The 18419-nt window shown below is 42.8% G+C and overlaps 1 protein-coding gene across 1 annotated transcript; it reads left to right on the top strand.

The window, feature by feature from the left end:
• The first annotated feature begins 12982 nt into the window (after positions 1 to 12982).
• On the top strand, positions 12983 to 18367 carry LOC103460526 (uncharacterized). The gene is made up of 11 exons (XM_008402741.2): positions 12983 to 13214; positions 13507 to 13643; positions 13715 to 13743; positions 13834 to 13849; positions 13946 to 13967; positions 14047 to 14101; positions 14193 to 14336; positions 14452 to 14648; positions 17382 to 17485; positions 17648 to 17766; positions 17856 to 18367. The coding sequence occupies exons 2-11, from the start codon at positions 13589 to 13591 to the stop codon at positions 18054 to 18056; spliced, it is 942 nt and encodes a 313-aa protein (XP_008400963.2). The 5' UTR covers positions 12983 to 13214; positions 13507 to 13588; the 3' UTR covers positions 18057 to 18367.
• Positions 18368 to 18419: the final 52 nt, after the last annotated feature.

The raw sequence follows: 18419 nt of genomic DNA, 5'->3' as shown, positions 1-18419 counted from the left end.
TAGTAGTCGATCCCAGTGACTGTTTGACTCACTGTTTAGCCAACGTGCTTCCAGGGTAAAAATGAAACGAGAAACGCAGCCCAAACCAAGATGGCCGCCGTATTTCCTGTGCCGGAGCAGCCAATGAGGATCTACTCTTATGTTATGTCTGTGATATTGGAGCCTTAAAGCTCCAAACTTGACATTTTCAGCAGTTTGAGGGTTAAATAAACCCTGAGCGATGCCTTCAGGCTGGCAGCTTGACATTCTCTACATTCCTAATTAATTAAAGTTTTACAGATTTACTGTCAGAAAGAAAGAGACTCATTTCTTCATCAGAACCAAAATATCTCTGAAATTAATCCTTTCATTTGTCTCACGGAGATTTTTTAAATTCTAAACATTATTTAAGAAACTTCAACTAAATTCTTCAGCCAAACATGAAGCCGATTTCTGTCTGCAGGATCATTTCACTTTTGTCCAGTAGGTGTCACTGTTTGCATAACTTTAATATATGAGCAGAACAAGCAGAAACATGAGTTCATCTAATGAAGGAGGAATAATGATAACCAGTTCATCTGATACTTCTGAACAGAAATATCTCCAAATATCCTGTTTGGATTCAAAATGTGAAACTTTTAATGCAGCAAAAACCATTTAGGAAAAAGAATAAAGTTACGTTTGAACAAAGAAACGAATGAACTCAAACTGAAGGAGAATAAAATGTTCATGTGGATCAAACTGAGACTAAATGATTCTGATTTTTTTTTTTTAATAGAATTTATTCATTTCATTTAAAACAAAACAGATGCTATACATACAAAAAAGAATATACAAAACACAAATAAAATGAAAGGTAGCAGAAGAAGAATAAAATTCTTATTTATATCTGCCCCTTTTTTCCAAAATAAACAAATTCAAACAATGATAGTTTTCAATTAATAAAACATAACAAAAAAAGAAACATCAACTCCTTCTTGTGCAACAATTGTTATGATTGCACATTATACAATTGTATATGTCTTCAACAACTTAACTTTTATCATTCTCTTAAATATATCTATCGAGCCAGCATTTTTATAATCACTTTCCAGATTATTCCACAATCTTATACCTTTTACTGACTAAATGATTCTGATTTTCATCATATTTCACAACTTATGAACTTCAGGATCTTCAGGCAAAAGTTTCCTGGAAAAACTCCAAATAATTCCTGGAATCCCAACAAATCCCAGATAATTCAGCAGATTAACGGCAGCCAGGCGAAAAGGAAGGAGGGAAACGAGAAGTTCTGATCAGAAATGAATCAATAAAGTTCATTGGTGATAGATTTCAGCAACAAGGCAGATAAAGACGTTCATGAAAACATCAGATTATTGATTATTATTGATTGTTTGTAAGGAAACTAACCAGCTGGTTTTAGTCAGATCAGAGGTCAGAGGTCAGCCTGATCTCTAGAGTCCAGCTGGAAGAACGGGGGCTGTGCTGACCCTAGATCTATTTATCTAGATCTATGGAGCTATAGATCTAGATAAATAGATCATTCCTCTTTAATAACTTCAGCATCTGTTCAGCGATTGGACGGGTCAAAGGTCATGTGGTGACATCATGTAGAGCTGCTGTCATCTGCGTCGTCATGGTAACTGATCTTATTCCCATAGCCTGAGCCAGTGGGAGCTTATAGATTTAGACAGAATAAAATCAGCTGAAGCCAGTCGGTCGTTAATAACCGGGTCGGGTCGGGCTGTGCCGGGCCTGGTTGGGCCGGGTCGGGCTGTGCCGGGCCGGGTTGGGTCGGGTCGGGCTGTGCCGGGCCGGGCCGGGTCGGGTCGGGTCGGGTCGGGTCGGGTCGGGTCGGGTCGGTTTCACAAGCAGAACTGAAGGTGCAGCACCTTCAGTTCTGCTTGTTGTTGGAACTTTTCCAGCTTTTAGGAATGAAGCCGATCCAGAACTGAGTCACTGCTGATCTCTTTCATCAAAGCTTTTTGTCTGTTTGCACTTTCAGGTGAGTCATAATCCCAGATGATGCTCAGATAAAAAACATAAACATTATTTTGCTTCGCTTCTGTTTGCTTCCAGATTTTGGTTTTCACTTTTTAAAGCCCTTTATGAAGATGATTCATATTTCTACTGTAAACTTTACCTTTAACAGAACGTTTGATTTCAAATATTTTCACAACAAAAACTTTAAAAACGTTGTTTCAGATCAGCGACAAGCAGAACTGACAGCCCTGTGGAACACCACAGTGCAGCTCCATCTGACCTCTGACCTCTGACCCGACCCTTCGGTTCCACAGTTTTCCTTCTAGCAGCTGCAGAACATTTCAGGCCCAGAGGACTAAAGTCTCCGACCAGAGAAACTTTGATTCCTGCAGCAGCTCAGAGAGACGAACCAGAAGCTGCAGCTGGAGACCTGAGTAGAACCAGGAGGGTGAAAGTGGGGCGGTTCGGTCGGGTTCTGTGATCCCTGAAAGGCTCAGCTGGAGGAGCAGCTGGAAAGAACCAACGGTTCACTGCAGCTGAGACTCGATAGTTTTTAGAGAACAATATAAAACACTTAATCGGTTAATAAATAGCTTTATTCCCACTTCATATGGTTCTGAACTGTTCTGCTGCAGCAGGTCCAACATGTGGATCTCGGCATCAGGAGACAAACTGAAGGCGGCAGGAGTTTAAATGAACTAATGAGCCACCGCTGAGTTCATGGAGCTTATTAATGATGCAAAATACATAAAGCCTGAAAACCTGATATCGTCACGGACTGAATGTTTTTAATGTAGTCCCTGCTCGGCTGTGGCGGTTGCCTTGGCAACGGGTGTACGTCACCCAGTATAAGGGTTATTTTACCTCCCGCCTGTTTTTTACCTTCACAGCTGCCGTAGTTCCTGAACGTTCAATAAACGACAAGCTTGGACTAATTACCTCGATCTGTGTGAGTCATTTACAACAAACATCAAACAGGTAAATATGTTTCATTAAGTATTTAACAAACAAACGGCTTCTACCACCATAATTATGTGAAATTAAATCGTCTAATTTAAAATAATAGTTTTATTGCTCTCTGGCATCTCGCTTTGAGTCTGAGAGGCTTTTCATCTATCAAACTATTTTTTTGCTTCTTATTTAGTGAAAATATTGATGTTGAGACTTTCTCCAAAATGATCGCTTCTCATTTTCAACAGTGGAGCTATAAAGGTTGAACAAGGTTATCATTCACAAATGACAGTGAGATAAAATCCAACATCTGGTTTGAGGTGATTCCTCTGGAACCTGTTGGAGGAAAAACATCCCAACTTCAGAAGATGAGCTTTAACCTAACAGAGCTCTGTGGTTCCTCCTGTCAGTGTGAGAGTCAGGGTGAGGAGGCGCCAGGTTAGGAAGAGAAGCTGCAGGATCTTCAGAACAAACAGGTCATGATGCTGGGCTACTGATTATCCCTCTGTCTGGACACAGGACCAGTAGAACCAGTTTAAAAGGTAAAATGAATGGTTATATGCCAGACATGGAAAACTGGGATGCTCTCCATGCCCTAGTTTATAAATCACTAGATCTTTAATCATTGATTAAAGTTCTGCTGCTGGATCAACCTGCTGGTTCTGGTTCTGCTCTGCATCCAGAACCAGAACCAAACAGTGAGAAGCATCATCTGTGGATCTGGAGAAAACTGCAAACGAGCCGAAGCCCTGAGTTCCTATCAGCTGCTTGGATCTGCTTTGATTAGCAGAAAGTGAAACTTTGATCAATATGTTTAATATTTTTGATGATTCTGATTAAATGTTTCATAACCAGCAGCTGGTGAATCACTTTGAACTCCATTATTGCTGAAATGTTTCACTTATAAAATGGTTATAATTGAAAGAATCTGCATCTAGTAAAAACAATAATAAGCAGCTCTGATGTGCACTAAGATGTTTACGGCAGAAACTCAACCGAAATGTTTGTATTTGGTGTTTTTGTGATGAGTTTCTCTGTTTGCGTCAGGATTTAACCTGATTGTCTCCAGGTTCTTGCTGAATGTTGGACTTTGTTGCATCTTTATCACTGAGGAGCTCTGCAGCGGTTTGAAGGGACGGTTGGGCGAGATGAAGCAGGCGACTGGTTCGGACCAGAATCGGCTTGTTGAGTCCTGGCTGGGAACCAGAGGCCGGCTCAGGCGTGGACGAGTTCAGTATCTGAACAATACGCTCCGTCTTCAGCTAATTACACAGAGAACAATGAATGAAGCCTCCCAGAACAGGAGGAACGCCATCAGGGCGTCGGCTGAGAGGCGTTGAGTCACCAGGAGATCCGTAAAACTGACGCATGTTTAAAAATCACAGGGAGAGACGGATCGGTTTCGTTTCTCTTGATCTCCTCTGCTCAGCTGACAGCCGTTGTAAACTTTACAACCCAAAACAACAACATGGCGGTCACACGGACCTGAGGTCACACAGACCTGAGGTCACACGGACCTGAGGTCACACGGACCTGAGGTCACGCAGGGACCTGAGGTCACGCAGGGACCTGAGGTCACACGGACCTGAGGGACCTGAGGTCACACGGACCTGAGGGACCTGAGGTCACACAGGGACCTGAGGTCACACGGACCTGAGGTCACACAGGGACCTGAGGTCACACAGACCTGAGGTCACGCAGGGACCTGAGGTCACACAAACCTGAGGTCACACGGACCTGAGGTCACACAGGGACCTGAGGTCACACGGACCTGAGGGACCTGAGGTCACGCAGGGACCTGAGGTCACACAGACCTGAGGTCACACAAACCTGAGGTCACGCAGGGACCTGAGGGACCTGAGGTCACACGGACCTGAGGGACCTGAGGTCACACAAACCTGAGGTCACGCAGGGACCTGAGGTCACACGGACCTGAGGTCACACGGACCTGAGGTCACACAGACCTGAGGTCACACGGACCTGAGGTCACGCAGGGACCTGAGGTCACACAAACCTGAGGTCACGCAGGGACCTGAGGTCACGCAGGGACCTGAGGTCACGCAGGGACCTGAGGTCACGCAGGGACCTGAGGTCACACAAACCTGAGGTCACGCAGGGACCTGAGGTCACGCAGGGACCTGAGGTCACGCAGGGACCTGAGGTCACACGAAACTGAGGTCACACGTACAAACAATCCAACCTGAAGAGTTATTTCTGCCTGCAGTTACAAATATTTACAACGGGGTGAAATCCTGGTGCAATTTTTCTTTTAAAGGGTAGAAAAATGGAAGACAATAAAAATGACCTCTTTGATCTTTGGAGGGAAACTTTAACTATTTACAACCACGACATAGAGATTTATAGCAAAGAATAAAAACCGAAACAAATGGAGCAAATAACAGCTGAGAAGCAAAAGTCTCTATTTTCCATCAACGAGTTTTATGCTAATTTCGAAGTATCACAGAAATATTCTAACTTCCTCAGTTTCACAAAAACATCTCATGCTGGTTTGTTGTGATTTTTGGAGTTGATGAGGAGCAGCAAACAGAAAAAGTTCTGACGTATCGAACGCTGCAGGCGGCTCTGCGCCTTACCAGAGGAACCAAACCCGTCTGGTTCATGCTAGCTAGCAGCTTCTACTTCCTGTTTACCACAGCGTAGCGTCAACAACTTCCTGTCACATTCAGGAAATAATTCATAGAAACAGAAGAAATCCGATCAACCCAGAAACCTTCCAGCAGCCCCGACCCGCTGGCCACACTTTCAAAATAAAAGTTATGTCCAAACTAATGTAAAGACCTAATAGGACTGTTTTCTAAATGGAGGCAGAAACGCATGAATGGGGGCAGAGATTTAGCACAACCCCCATATGGAGGCCTTGGTCCTGGACGCGGCCGTCACAGGTTCGATTCCCGGCCTGGTGACCTTTGCCACGTCTTCTCCTTCTCTTATTACCCACTTTCCTGTCAATTCACTATCAAATAAAGGCAACTAGAGCCAAAACAACCTTAAAACAAAAGAAACGCATGACAGGGTTTTAATGCCATTTTGTGACAAAAACTTCAAATGATTAAATATTCAGGAAAAAGAAAGAAGAATCTCAGCAGAACTAAATGAATCAACTTTATTATCTACAGGATTATTCATCTAACAGTAAATGCACAGAAAGCAATCATACAACATGATTTAGAGTTTATGATGTGACAGCATGAACCTGTGTCTGAGTGACATGGTGAATCGTCATGGTAACCACAAAGCTCCTTCGGCTTCAGGAAGTTCGAGTCGTTTTGTTTTCCTAGAATCACCAAGTTCAGAAGGTTTGGCTGTTAATCTGATCATTGACAGTAAATCCAGTTTGAGGTCATTTTCAGGCCAGGAAACAGAATCTCTTCTGCAGAAACATGGAAACAGTGTAAGAAATGATTTTTCCTGCCAGAAACGGACAGAAATCTCAGATTTAAGTGAAAAGATTCCTGGTTTCCTGCTGGCTGAGCCAAAGCTTCCAGTAAGACCTGCTGCTCCTGGTTACCAGGTTACCTGGTTACCTGGTTGCTACGGAAACCCTTCAGAACGTCCATCTGGCATAAGTTTCAAGGCGTGACACACATGGGCGTCATGAATTAAAGCAACGAGTTGAATAACGTTTGAGATCCAAGAAGAAATGCCAGAATGAGGGAATGCAGCGGAGCCGGTCGGACGGAGGCGGATTCCTTCTCCTGAATGTTTGGAACGACGTTATTATGTTTCTGCTCAGATTCACATCAAAGCTTCCCACAGGTTTCAGATCCACTCAAAGAAAAAAGACTTGATTTAAAATGTTTAATAAACAAAACATCACATTTTACACACAGTTTCCACAACTGAAGACATTTAACTTGATTAAAGCCCAAAAACAGTTTTAGTTCAATCAACATTCAAGAAAACAATTTGCAACTAAAATCATCTGAAGATCTTCAACAAGAAAAACACAAAAATGATTTAATATAAAAGAAAGAAAGAAAGAAAGAAAGCGACTCGTTTTGAGTCGCAGATGAACTGACTGAGAAACGGAGCGTTGCTCTGCTGGGGGAGACGGGTTGGTAACGGGTTGGTAACAGGTTGGCAACGGGTTGGTAACAGGTTGGGCAACGGGTTGGGCAACGGATTGGGCAAAGGGTTGGTAACGGGTTGGTAACAGGTTGGTAACAGGTTGGGCAACGGGTTGGTAACAGGTTGGGCAACGGGTTGGGCAAAGGGTTGGTAACGGGTTGGTAACAGGTTGGTAACAGGTTGGCAACGGGTTGGTAACAGGTTGGGCAACGGGTTGGGCAACGGATTGGGCAAAGGGTTGGTAACGGGTTGGTAACAGGTTGGTAACAGGTTGGGCAACGGGTTGGTAACAGGTTGGGCAACGGGTTGGGCAAAGGGTTGGTAACGGGTTGGTAACAGGTTGGCAACGGGTTGGTAACTGGTTGGGCAACGGGTTGGTAACAGGTTGGGCAACGGGTTGGTAACAGGTTGGTAACGGGTTGGTAACAGGTTGGTAACGGGTTGGTAACAGGTTGGCAACGGGTTGGTAACAGGTTGGGCAACGGGTTGGGCAATGGATTGGGCAAAGGGTTGGTAACGGGTTGGTAACAGGTTGGTAACAGGTTGGGCAACGGGTTGGTAACAGGTTGGGCAACGGGTTGGGCAAAGGGTTGGTAACGGGTTGGTAACAGGTTGGCAACGGGTTGGTAACTGGTTGGGCAACGGGTTGGTAACAGGTTGGGCAACGGGTTGGTAACAGGTTGGTAACGGGTTGGGCAACGGGTTGGTAACAGGTTGGTAACGGGTTGGCAACGGGTTGGTAACGGGTTGGGCAACGGGTTGGTAACGGGTTGGTAACAGGTTGGTAACAGGTTGGCAACGGGTTGGTAACAGGTTGGGCAACGGGTTGGGCAACGGATTGGGCAAAGGGTTGGTAACGGGTTGGTAACAGGTTGGTAACAGGTTGGGCAACGGGTTGGTAACAGGTTGGGCAACGGGTTGGGCAACGGGTTGGTAACGGGTTGGGCAACGGGTTGGTAACGGGTTGGGCAACGTGTTGGGCAACGGGTTGGGCAACGTGTTGGGCAACGGGTTGGGCAACGTGTTGGGCAACGTGTTGGGCAACGGGTTGGTAATGGGTTGGGCAACGTGTTGGGCAACGGGTTGGTAATGGGTTGGGCAACGTGTTGGGCAACGGGTTGGGCAACGTGTTGGGCAACGGGTTGGGCAACGTGTTGGGCAACGGGTTGGTAACGGGTTGGGCAACGGGTTGGTAACGGGTTGGGCAACGTGTTGGGCAACGGGTTGGGCAACGTGTTGGGCAACGGGTTGGGCAACGTGTTGGGCAACGTGTTGGGCAACGGGTTGGTAATGGGTTGGGCAACGTGTTGGGCAACGGGTTGGTAATGGGTTGGGCAACGGTAAACTGTGAAGGTTTTAAAGAGCGGCAACTCCAGTGGCGGTGGGGAGCAGAGACAATCCAACACATTCATCTGTCTGACAGCGAGTTCCTGCAAACACCTGCTGTTATTATTATTATTATTATTATTATTATTATTATTATTATTATTATTAGTCTGGAAGCTGCTCTGGTCATCACTTCTATCTGTGGTCAGTTTTCCTGCTGGTGGTCATGGCAGCATCATGCTGATGGTCTTCCTCTGCAGCTGGACCAAACGCTCAGCAGATTATTACAGATTAGCCGTTTACATGTTTGAGGCGTCCGGCCAGCAGGAAGTGACCTCACAGATTGTGATCAGTGGCCGATGTGAGGAAGTGAGCGAGTTTCAGGAACGATCCGCTGCGTTCTGGACCGTTTGACGTTTCTGAAGAGAGGTCAGAGGTCAGCGATCCAAGCTGGAGGGATGTGGGAAAGGGAAGGGCGGAGTCGACCGATGATGAGGAGGAAGAAGCATGGCCACCTGCTGATGTGAAACGTGTTGCCATGGCGACAGATCAACTCGAGGCTCGAAACCAGAAACATACTGAAACTGTAGGCTGGGATCTGGTTTTGGGTTTTTGTTGGTTGGTGTTTGAACTGCAGCTCAGAGACACACCTGCTCAGGTGTGTCAGATGTTTGACTGACACCTTGAACTTTACAGGACGTCCAGGTTTTAACAGTCACACCAGGACTGGTTGCTCATTAGCTGTTATTAATTATGATCTATTGACGATTGGACCCACTGAGTCTCTTCTGGTTGTTTAAAGGTCTGATGATATTCGGATGTTGGAGGGGAAAGTTTGATGGAGGAAAAACACAGGAATGTTTCAGAGCATGAGAACCTCTGGGGCTCCTCCCTTCACATCTGAATATGCTTCAGTATTTACTTTGGACCAGAATAGCAGCTGCTCAGTTTCATCAAGGGAAGCATTGTTGCTCTGAAACCTCCTCATGTTCTCCTTCCTTCGGTATTCAAACGATCCTGCGGCAGCTGCAGCCGTGGAGTTTCTCTTCCTGACGCTGTCGGCGCCTCGCCACGCCGTAAACCCGCCGTAAACCCGCCGCTGCGCTGCAGGTGAACTTTCAAAGCTTCCCAGCAGCTGTGGCTTCTTGAAAAGTCTTCTGACTTTAAATGTGAAGAAGGAGATTTGAGCTTATGATCAGTCTGTTCAGGCCTCATGGTGTCTGTGACGGTTCTGATTCTGCCCCATGTTGGACCCGTTCCTCACGTCCAACAGCTGAAGTGAAGAGAAATAAAGATTTTGGTGTTTGTTGGGTCTTGGGTCGTTTCTGGACAGTCAGCTCAGCTTTGCTGAAAACACTGACTATATTTTGAAGAACTTTTCTCAGAGACTCTACCTTTTAAGAAGACTGAGTGATCAAGGGGTGACCCAACTAGACTCTAGTCGGGTCACCCCTTTGTCTTGAATGTGGGGGGGGAAACATCATATTTTATTTATCACTACAGAAGAGTTCAGTGAATCCGCATATGAAACTGATGGGTTCGGTACCTCAAAAAATCACTGCTCTAGAGTCACATTCACAAACACTCACACATTCACACACCGATACGCAGATCAGGGTTAAGTGCCTCCTTGCCCAGGAGCACAGCGACATGAGGCAGGAGGAAGCTGGAATCAAACCTACAACCTTCTGACCACAAGACGACTACTCTACCCACACAGCCACAGTCACCTAGTCAAAGTCCGGTTCGGTTGGTCAGGTGTGAGCACTAATCGACCTCTGACCTCTGGTCCTCCAAACCTCAGTCTGGGTTCGGTTTGAATGTGAACGCCAAGCGGACCAGAGACCGCTCCAACAGCAGGAAGTAGACTACAGCGCAGGGCATTCTGGGTAAATCCAACCAAAGCTAACATGCTAGCCTAGCGCTAGCAGCAGAAATGGCTCCTGGTCTTTAGCCTAAAGAGAAATCCTCCAACCGCTAAAATCCTCCATCTTGTTTCCATCTGGTGAAGAAGGAAGTTGCTCTCAGCGTCTTCAGAGGTTTTAGTGTCATTTCCTTCAGTGGTCCTTGGTGCAGCGCCCCCACAGGCCAGGAGGGGAACAGGTTGGTTTGACTCAGAGCAGCTGGAGGTGGAGCAGATGTTCTGGTTCCAGTAGAACCGGGTCGACTGGACCAAAGGAGGAAAACATCCATGTTTGCTCTTATTTATTGTCAGTCACTAGGATCACCAGGCTTCAAACTTAACTGACTGAAAAACACTGAATGTTTAACAGAACCATCCATGCAGCCGCCATCAGACATCAGGTTTGAATTTATTACTGTCACCAGTTGAACAATTTTTAAAATCCCATTGATACTAAATCCGTCACATTAACAATACAATCCAGATACTTTCTGAACATCTATTTGGTGACATTATTATATATTCCAACGCGCCATGAGATCGTCTCAGATGGTGGACAGCTGCCGACTCTCAAACATCATCAGGAGGCAAAGAAATGGGCCGAAAAATACAACAAACTCCATAACAGCTCATACAATACGGCGTTTCAACTAAAGTCCTAAAGGGTTAGAAAAGCGCTGCAGGTTTTAATTTTTATTTTTATTGTTTATTCAATGTTACATGATTGTGTTTTTCTTTTTAATGATGTAAAGCACTTTGAAATGCCTTGCTGCTGAAATGTGCTATACAAATAAAATTTGATTGATTGATACATTTTAAAATTGTGAAAATAAAGTCTCAGACTTTATTGCTAGCATCTTTGAATAATTGAGACGTTTGTAGGCATCTTTCCAACAGAAACTGCCCTCTGGGAAACCGAGGGAACAGCAGTGATTCCTGGTACGGTCGGCGTTTTCTATGAACTGGGCATGGTGGCCGTTTCGTAAAGTTTTGGAGAACTCCTCAGTTGATTCTGTGAATCTCATTTCCCATGATGAATATGACTCCTCTCTAATGACACGCGATGTGCAACAGTTCACAGTCAACTCTCTGAAACTGGACCAAGCTGAGAGTCGGAGGAAGTCCCAGACGAAACTGATCAAAATGATAAAGTTTAAGAACTTAAATCCTGCAGAAAAACATGAATTTCATGTAGTTCTTCTTTCTGCTTTTTCTGTTTGCTGGATTCAGATGTTTCCTCTAACAGACAAAATGTAAATAATTTAGCATAAAGTAGCAGATAAAAGCAGAAATGTTTCTGTTGCGTTTGATGTCTGGGTGTGTCAAACAGGTGACAAACAGGATCAACAATCTGACTGGCAGCTGAATTATGTTTTTCTTTTTCATTACAGTTTTGACCTTTTTATAAAACAACAGATGTCAGCAGGTTCCTGGACGCCCATTTGGAGACGACGTTCAGATCCGCTGGCTGCTCCTCAGGACCTTCATGGCTGTTTGGGGATTTTATCTGCTGTGTGAATCTGTAGGAATCCTCCAATGGAAGTGATGCTTGTGTGAAACAAGGATCTCAGCATCCTGGTTGTTCCAGTGAATCCTGTGGACATGAGACCCGGAGGAGAAATGTCTTCCAGCTGCAGCTCGGAGGCCGGGTTACGTTTAGGAATGAGAAAAAGCTCGTCATCTGTTACTGAACAGGTTATTCTTAGATCCAGAACGTTCCAGAACAAGATGTTTATGAAATATCCAAACGGTTGATTGGTCCGTCTGGATGACGTCCTGCAGACGCTCACTTAGCTAATTATGCAAATATAAAACGTGTCCAACCTGAGAGCCGTCATGAGGTTTCCAGCTGATCAGTTATTGTCTGATGTTGGGGCTTTTGCTCCTGTTTGACTTTTCTGTCCTCCGTCTGGTGAATGAAGAGTCCAATTTCCCCCGAATGCATCATGTTGAGTGTGACTCCTCACAGCCTGTGAACCTTTTTAAGGGCGGATCAGGTTCTGCTGAGAGTCAACAGAGTCCAGATGTGGGAAAACATCCACTGGTCTAGTCAAAGGCCGGGGCTGATGCTAACCATGGTGTGGGTGAAATGATGAAGCTGTTTTAATGCATAACATCCTGCTGAGATCCAGAACCTGTGAGCATTCAGAGTTATTACTCTGCTTCATTTTTATTATGGAAATAAATTAATTTGATCTTTAAAAATAAATGTTTAAAACATTCATTCTGGAGCAGATAAACCGACTTTCCAGATTTTAAACTTTTGGATCATTTTTGGCTTTTAGTGAGAAAATGGGATGAAACTCTGCAGAACTGGTTCAAGCTTCCAAACTATTATTAATAAAGAGCTGAAATATAAACGTGTAATGTGACAGAACAATCCATGCATCTTGATTCTTCCTGCTTTTTAAAACCGTCATTGAATTTAAACTTATGCAGGTCTGCATTTGCTTGATGTGGATTTAACTTTAAAACTTTGTTTGGTCTCCAAAATGTTGCCAATTCTTGTTTTTATCCAAATGTGCTAAAATTAGTCAACATAATGAGGCAAAATGATGCTACTGTTTGTTTTACTGAATTAATTCTTAAAGAAGGAAACTGAACTTGGGAAAGTTTTAAACTTCATCCTGGACCAGGCAGGGAATCTGGAAGTTTACAGTAAATAAGATAAAAGTGAATTTTAAATGTTCACAACAACTAAAGCATGTAATAGTTGAGTTTTTCTCTGGCCCAGTGGGTCCCAGTCTGCTGGTCCAGAGCATGGAAAAGGTGTAGAGACAGCAGTGAATAAAATCATCGGTGTGTTTGATGTCATGATGTTGACTGACAGGCTCTGAAATGATTTCATGCTAAAGGAATCCAACAGAACATGCTGGGCTTACTGGTCTGGTGTAGTTAACTGGTTTTCTCCTCCCAGCGAAGGCCAAAGCGCCGCGTTCAGGTTGCAGACGCACTTTCCTCCAGCAGAGCCGAGGAGACGCAGGTGAGCTCCGACCTTCTGCTGCCTCCAGCTTTACTTCGCTCTTTCAAACACTGGTAACAATTCATGCAGTGATGATTTTGGATCTAGAGATTTTCACGTTTAGATTTGATCATGTTGTTCCTATAACTCTGGCAGCAGAAATGAACGAATATTATATTGGTGACTTCACAGAAAAGCATGTTGAGCTGAAGCTTTGATTGTTCCTGAGAAAAGGAATGATTGTTTCTGGAGGTAAAACATGTTAATAAATGTTTATCAACAAAATAACAGATAAATGTTTTTCTTGCTTCAGGACTTCAGATTTTCACCTCAGTTTTTAATGTCAGTGAAGTGAAAAAGGTGAACAAGGACAAGTGGAGCTTCGTCGACCCACAATGGGTGGGCCAATAACTTTCCCACAACTTCTGCTTCTGTCAGCGTTTGGGATCGGTGAGCAAAGCCCCCAAAACACTGAATGTTTTTAATGTTCATACAAATTAATATGTTTGCACTTCCGGCAGCATTTCTCTCATCTGTGGCCTCTGCAACCGTAAGTTTTGCCTGTTTTTTTTTTTTCAAAATAAAAGCTGTGTGTGGAAATGTTCTGTATTAATATTTTGTATGATAATTGTATTTACAGGACAACACAACCCAAGGTATGAACACAACTCTGCAAATTAAACTGATCCTCTTTTAGCACCAAATAGAACAAAACATGAACTTAATGCTGTTTTAACCCTTTCCTGGTTCAGGTCTCCTGACCCCTGCAAACAGGTCAGTTTCCCTCTGCTGTCCTCATTCAGGGCTCAGCCTCATTTTACTGACCTGACTCTTTGCTGTTTTGCTCCTGAAGCTCCACTTCCCAGGAATCATGCCCAGGAGCGGCCCTGATGGATTCCAGCCGCAGCGTAGGCGTCCTCCTCACTGCCTGTTGAGAACTGGCTCCCTCTAGTGTTCAGCATGAACTCTTTCCATGCTGCTGTCTTTTTGTATTTGCAGATATTTGCAGCAGTGGACTCACTGGTAGGAGAACTTTCTTGTAAAAGGAAGGAAAAACGAAGCCGGTCTGAAGACCCGTTCATGGAAGTGGAACAAAACATCCAACGGATTGTTGAGTCGTCTATTAAAGTCTTTTCAGACTTGGTAATTAATCTACCCACAACTCAGTAATTTGGTGAATTCACACTAATAACTTTATTAAAAATGTGTCTAAAGTAGATTTTTTGCCAGTGTCAGATATATATTTCTTTGGTAACAGGGCACCAATTTGTCTGGATCTGATGTTTTGGAACAAACTGGGATCCTGGACAGCCTGAGTGTGGACAACTACAACGACCCGGCGTTCATCAGGCTGTGGTTCTCTCTGAAGATGACCTTCCTGTTGCCTTTTGTCACTGACAGCTTCCTCTTCCAGCTTGGCAACAAGAACTTCAGCTGCAGTTCCTTCCAACAACTGTAAGTGCATCGACCAGCTGCTCCACCCTGGTCTCATCGTCACGACTGCATGAATCAGCTGGTCCAGATTCAGGTCCACCTCTTTTAATCATGTTTAGCAATATTTACTTTAAAAAGGAAAAAAACACAGGAAGGTGTAAAAATATAGTTGATTTTTAAAAACAAAATCACCTTCACTCAAAAACAAGAACAAGAGAGTCAGAGAACAGAGAACAAGAAACATCATGTTTTATTCTACGAGGGGAAGCAGCAGCATCAAGCTATGCAGGCTCACACAAAAGACCAAAAAGTGCTCAACATTTAGAAAAAAGATCAAGAAACAATTTACTGTACAAGACTGTAAAATAAAAATATTGTGCAATTATAGGAAATAGTTTACGCTGATGCAAGACTACACCATTGGATGGCTTCTTTTCTTAAAATGTACAAAATGCAGTTCAGCAGTGGCTGCATGCATGGAGGATGTGTGTGTTCTTACACTGTTTTGTGTTATTTTTAATGGCCAAGAGAATTGGTCTTTTTCCAGTCTTTTCACTCAGGCCTGACAAAAAACGTCAGTTACCAAACACAGGTTAAGACTTCCTGAAAAGATGAGAGTGTTGGCTTTCTGGTAAATTTCGTTCTAATGTAAAATATGACAGATTACTGGATTATGGACATTTCTAGTATATTACATGCTATCACACATAACAATCTTTGAGAATTTGGAAACAGTTGCTCTTTATTTCCCAAAGTTATGGGGAGAGGAGAGAATGGATATGTCAGCTGCCTGAAATAATCTGTTCCCCCTCCATAAAATGGGTCTTCAGTGTTCAGAGGACGGCAGGGGGCGCTGGTGGACATTTTTACAAAAGGGGGGCGCTGGGATGCCTTTGGGGGGCGTTTGGTCGAAGGTAAACTTTACACCTTAAATGCACAACAATACCAGTTTAGACTTTGAGCAACTTGGTAAAACTGTATTGTGTAACATTAAACCATGCTTGGCTGCAACTGTATCGATGGCAGCTCTTCTTCTATTCAGTGTTTGTTAGCTTCTGTTAGCTTCTTGGCGCAGCTCCGTTCTCCTCCTACTGGTAGCTAAAATCACGATGCCCTCACTGTGTATCCCTCTGAAAAATGAACCCATTTAAATAAAGAAATCCCTCCATGGGTGATACCACGATAGAGAGCGTTCATTTTATAGCGTTAACACGGTGCTGTAAGTGGTCCGGTATGAAACGGGGGCGATAGAACAACACAGCACTTTTAAATTTCAATGATCAGAATGCAGAAATTGCTTCCGTTGTTTTAAAAGGTTTATGTCAGTCTGCCTTTTCCCCATCGATACTCTTCCCGATCGCCCTGCACCTTAGGGGTTAAAAAAAAGCGCACATTGCGCAAAACTCTAAAACAGGAGAAGCGGGACATAAAACGGAGCGACGAACTAGATGTGAATTATGGCATAAAAACAGAGAATCCGACGCTGAACAGTGAAAAATCAACACATGATGTGAAACACATGACGATTAGGCGGCGCAGCAGGTGATGAGTGAAGATTACTGATGGTCAATAAATGATAAAATAAATGTAACAACAGGAAAGAAACTAAAGTGAACATAGCAATAAACCAAGAGAGGATAAAACTAATCAAATGAAACTAAATGGAAATGAATGAAGAACAAAATGAAAGAATAAACTAAGAAACTAAAGTAAATACAGAGGAATAAACTGGTATGGCAAGACCTTTCGAGCAATAATTAATACAGAGACTGTATGGCAAGAATAAACAGACACTATTTCCAGATAAAAGGTAAAATAATATTGTTTTAGTGCCATGGGTTTGTTGAGACCACATCTAATACTGAGAATAAATATATCTTGGACCATAACAGTAAAGAATTGATCACTTATTTATGTTTTTAATTAGATTTGATATATTTATTTCTTCAATATTATTTTTCATGTCAGTGTTAATGTCATGAGGCTGATGACTCCATGACACTTTGACTCATTAGGATTTGATTAAGAACCAGATTTGTTCTTTGTAATTTCTGCCCAGTAAAACTATTAATCTATAATCAATAGACAGGTCTATATAAAGATATAATCCATGTTTCTGTCTCATATTTGTATGGCATTAAAAGGATCTGGAACTTTAGTTTTTCCACTGAAAGCTCTGGTTTGAACAATAAATGCCATGAGGGTGAAGTTTTATGGATGATACTCTGATGTCCCATTCTCCTGAAGGCAGCACAGAGCTGCACCACCAGAAACTGACAAACACTGAAGAGAAGAAGAGCTGTGATTAATGTAGTTACAGTTCTATCCATGTTTTAATGTTGCAGCTCAGTCGTTTGCAAATAGTTCAGTTTAAACTGACATGTTGAACATCGTTTAACTGCTCATTTTGTGAAATATTTAACAACTTGAAAACAGCACAAAATAAGAATATTTTTTCCACTCTGATTGGCTGCTGTTAGGCCTACAGATTTTAACTTGAATGTTCATTGCATTTTTCGTAGACGCCTGTATTATTTTTATATTATTTTATATGAATTATTTTTGATGATAAATACAGAAACAAGCATAAACATCTACAATAGTGATAGTAGTATTAATGATAAAATAATGGTCGGTGCAAAGTAGCCTACAAATTCTTTGGTGGGGGGCGGTGAGGGACCTGGATAAAGGCTGGGGGGCCGCTGGCCCAAAAAAGGTTGAGAAACACTGATTTAGATTAAATGACTGTCTTAGGGTGAAGTCTCTCAGCGAAGGACTTGAGACATCTCAGACGACAGGGAGGCAACAAATCTACAGCAACTTCATTCGGGTGTATCTGACCAGAAAGGACACAGCAGGTAAGAAAAAGACATGAATGTCTGGGTGAAGAAATTTATTTTTTGGTTAATAAAACAAAAAAGAACAAAAAAAAAATACAGCAGAAAGTCTGATATAAAAATTGTTTCATATAAAAACAGTAAATTCAAGTTTTTAATATGCGATTAATTTAATTTAAACAGAAGCTGGATGCACAGAAAATGTGGAAGGAAGTGAAGAATGGCTGGAAAAAAACATTCAGAGCTTTTTGGTCTTTGCAACACTTCAGGACCTCAAAACAATGAACAGAAATTTTTCTGGAGTAAGTAAAATTTCATAAATAAAAAAAAAAGCTTACGGAGAAAAAAAAGTTTTTGTGAATTGATAGAGACGACGATTGTGTTGAAACAGAGAGATGTGCTGGAGAAGCTGTCACCACAGCAGAGAGCAGAGCTGATCCTGGATCCAGACAGCGGTGCTTTGGAAGATGCTGAATTTGTCAGACTAATCATCAAAAACATGACGATGTCTGGAGATGATGACCAACTGAGCCAGTTTTTTCAGATGTTTTCAATGTTAAGTAAAGAGGTAAAGACCAATATTACCTCATAGTTGTCATATTTTCATTACCATAGCAGTGATTATGAAAAGAGACAAAACGAACACAAAGACTAAAAGAAAAAGAAAAACTAAAAATAATGCTAAAATTCTGCTACCAAAAGTAAATGTAATGTGTAATTTCATGCTAAAATGGAAAAACTGATAAAAAAGGATAATTTATTTTTGTCAAGGTGGGGAAAAAGTGATTTCTCCTTGTTGATAATTTTCTTCTAGATTTTTCCCCCCAATGATACGTCATAAAACTCCTGCTTAGGACTAATATGGTAGATAATAGAGGTAAAAAGTAAATGAAGGTAACACGTATTTCAAATGATTGACGGATCAAATGTTGGCCAAGAAATCTTTTGTGTTGGT

The sequence above is a fragment of the Poecilia reticulata genome, chromosome 22, assembly GCF_904066995.2.
Source record: "Poecilia reticulata chromosome 22, P_reticulata-male-v2, whole genome shotgun sequence".
In the NCBI taxonomy this organism is placed as follows: domain Eukaryota; kingdom Metazoa; phylum Chordata; class Actinopteri; order Cyprinodontiformes; family Poeciliidae; genus Poecilia; species Poecilia reticulata.
The sequence above is the reverse complement of the archived record's forward strand: the minus strand, read 5'-3'. Positions and strand labels throughout refer to the sequence as shown.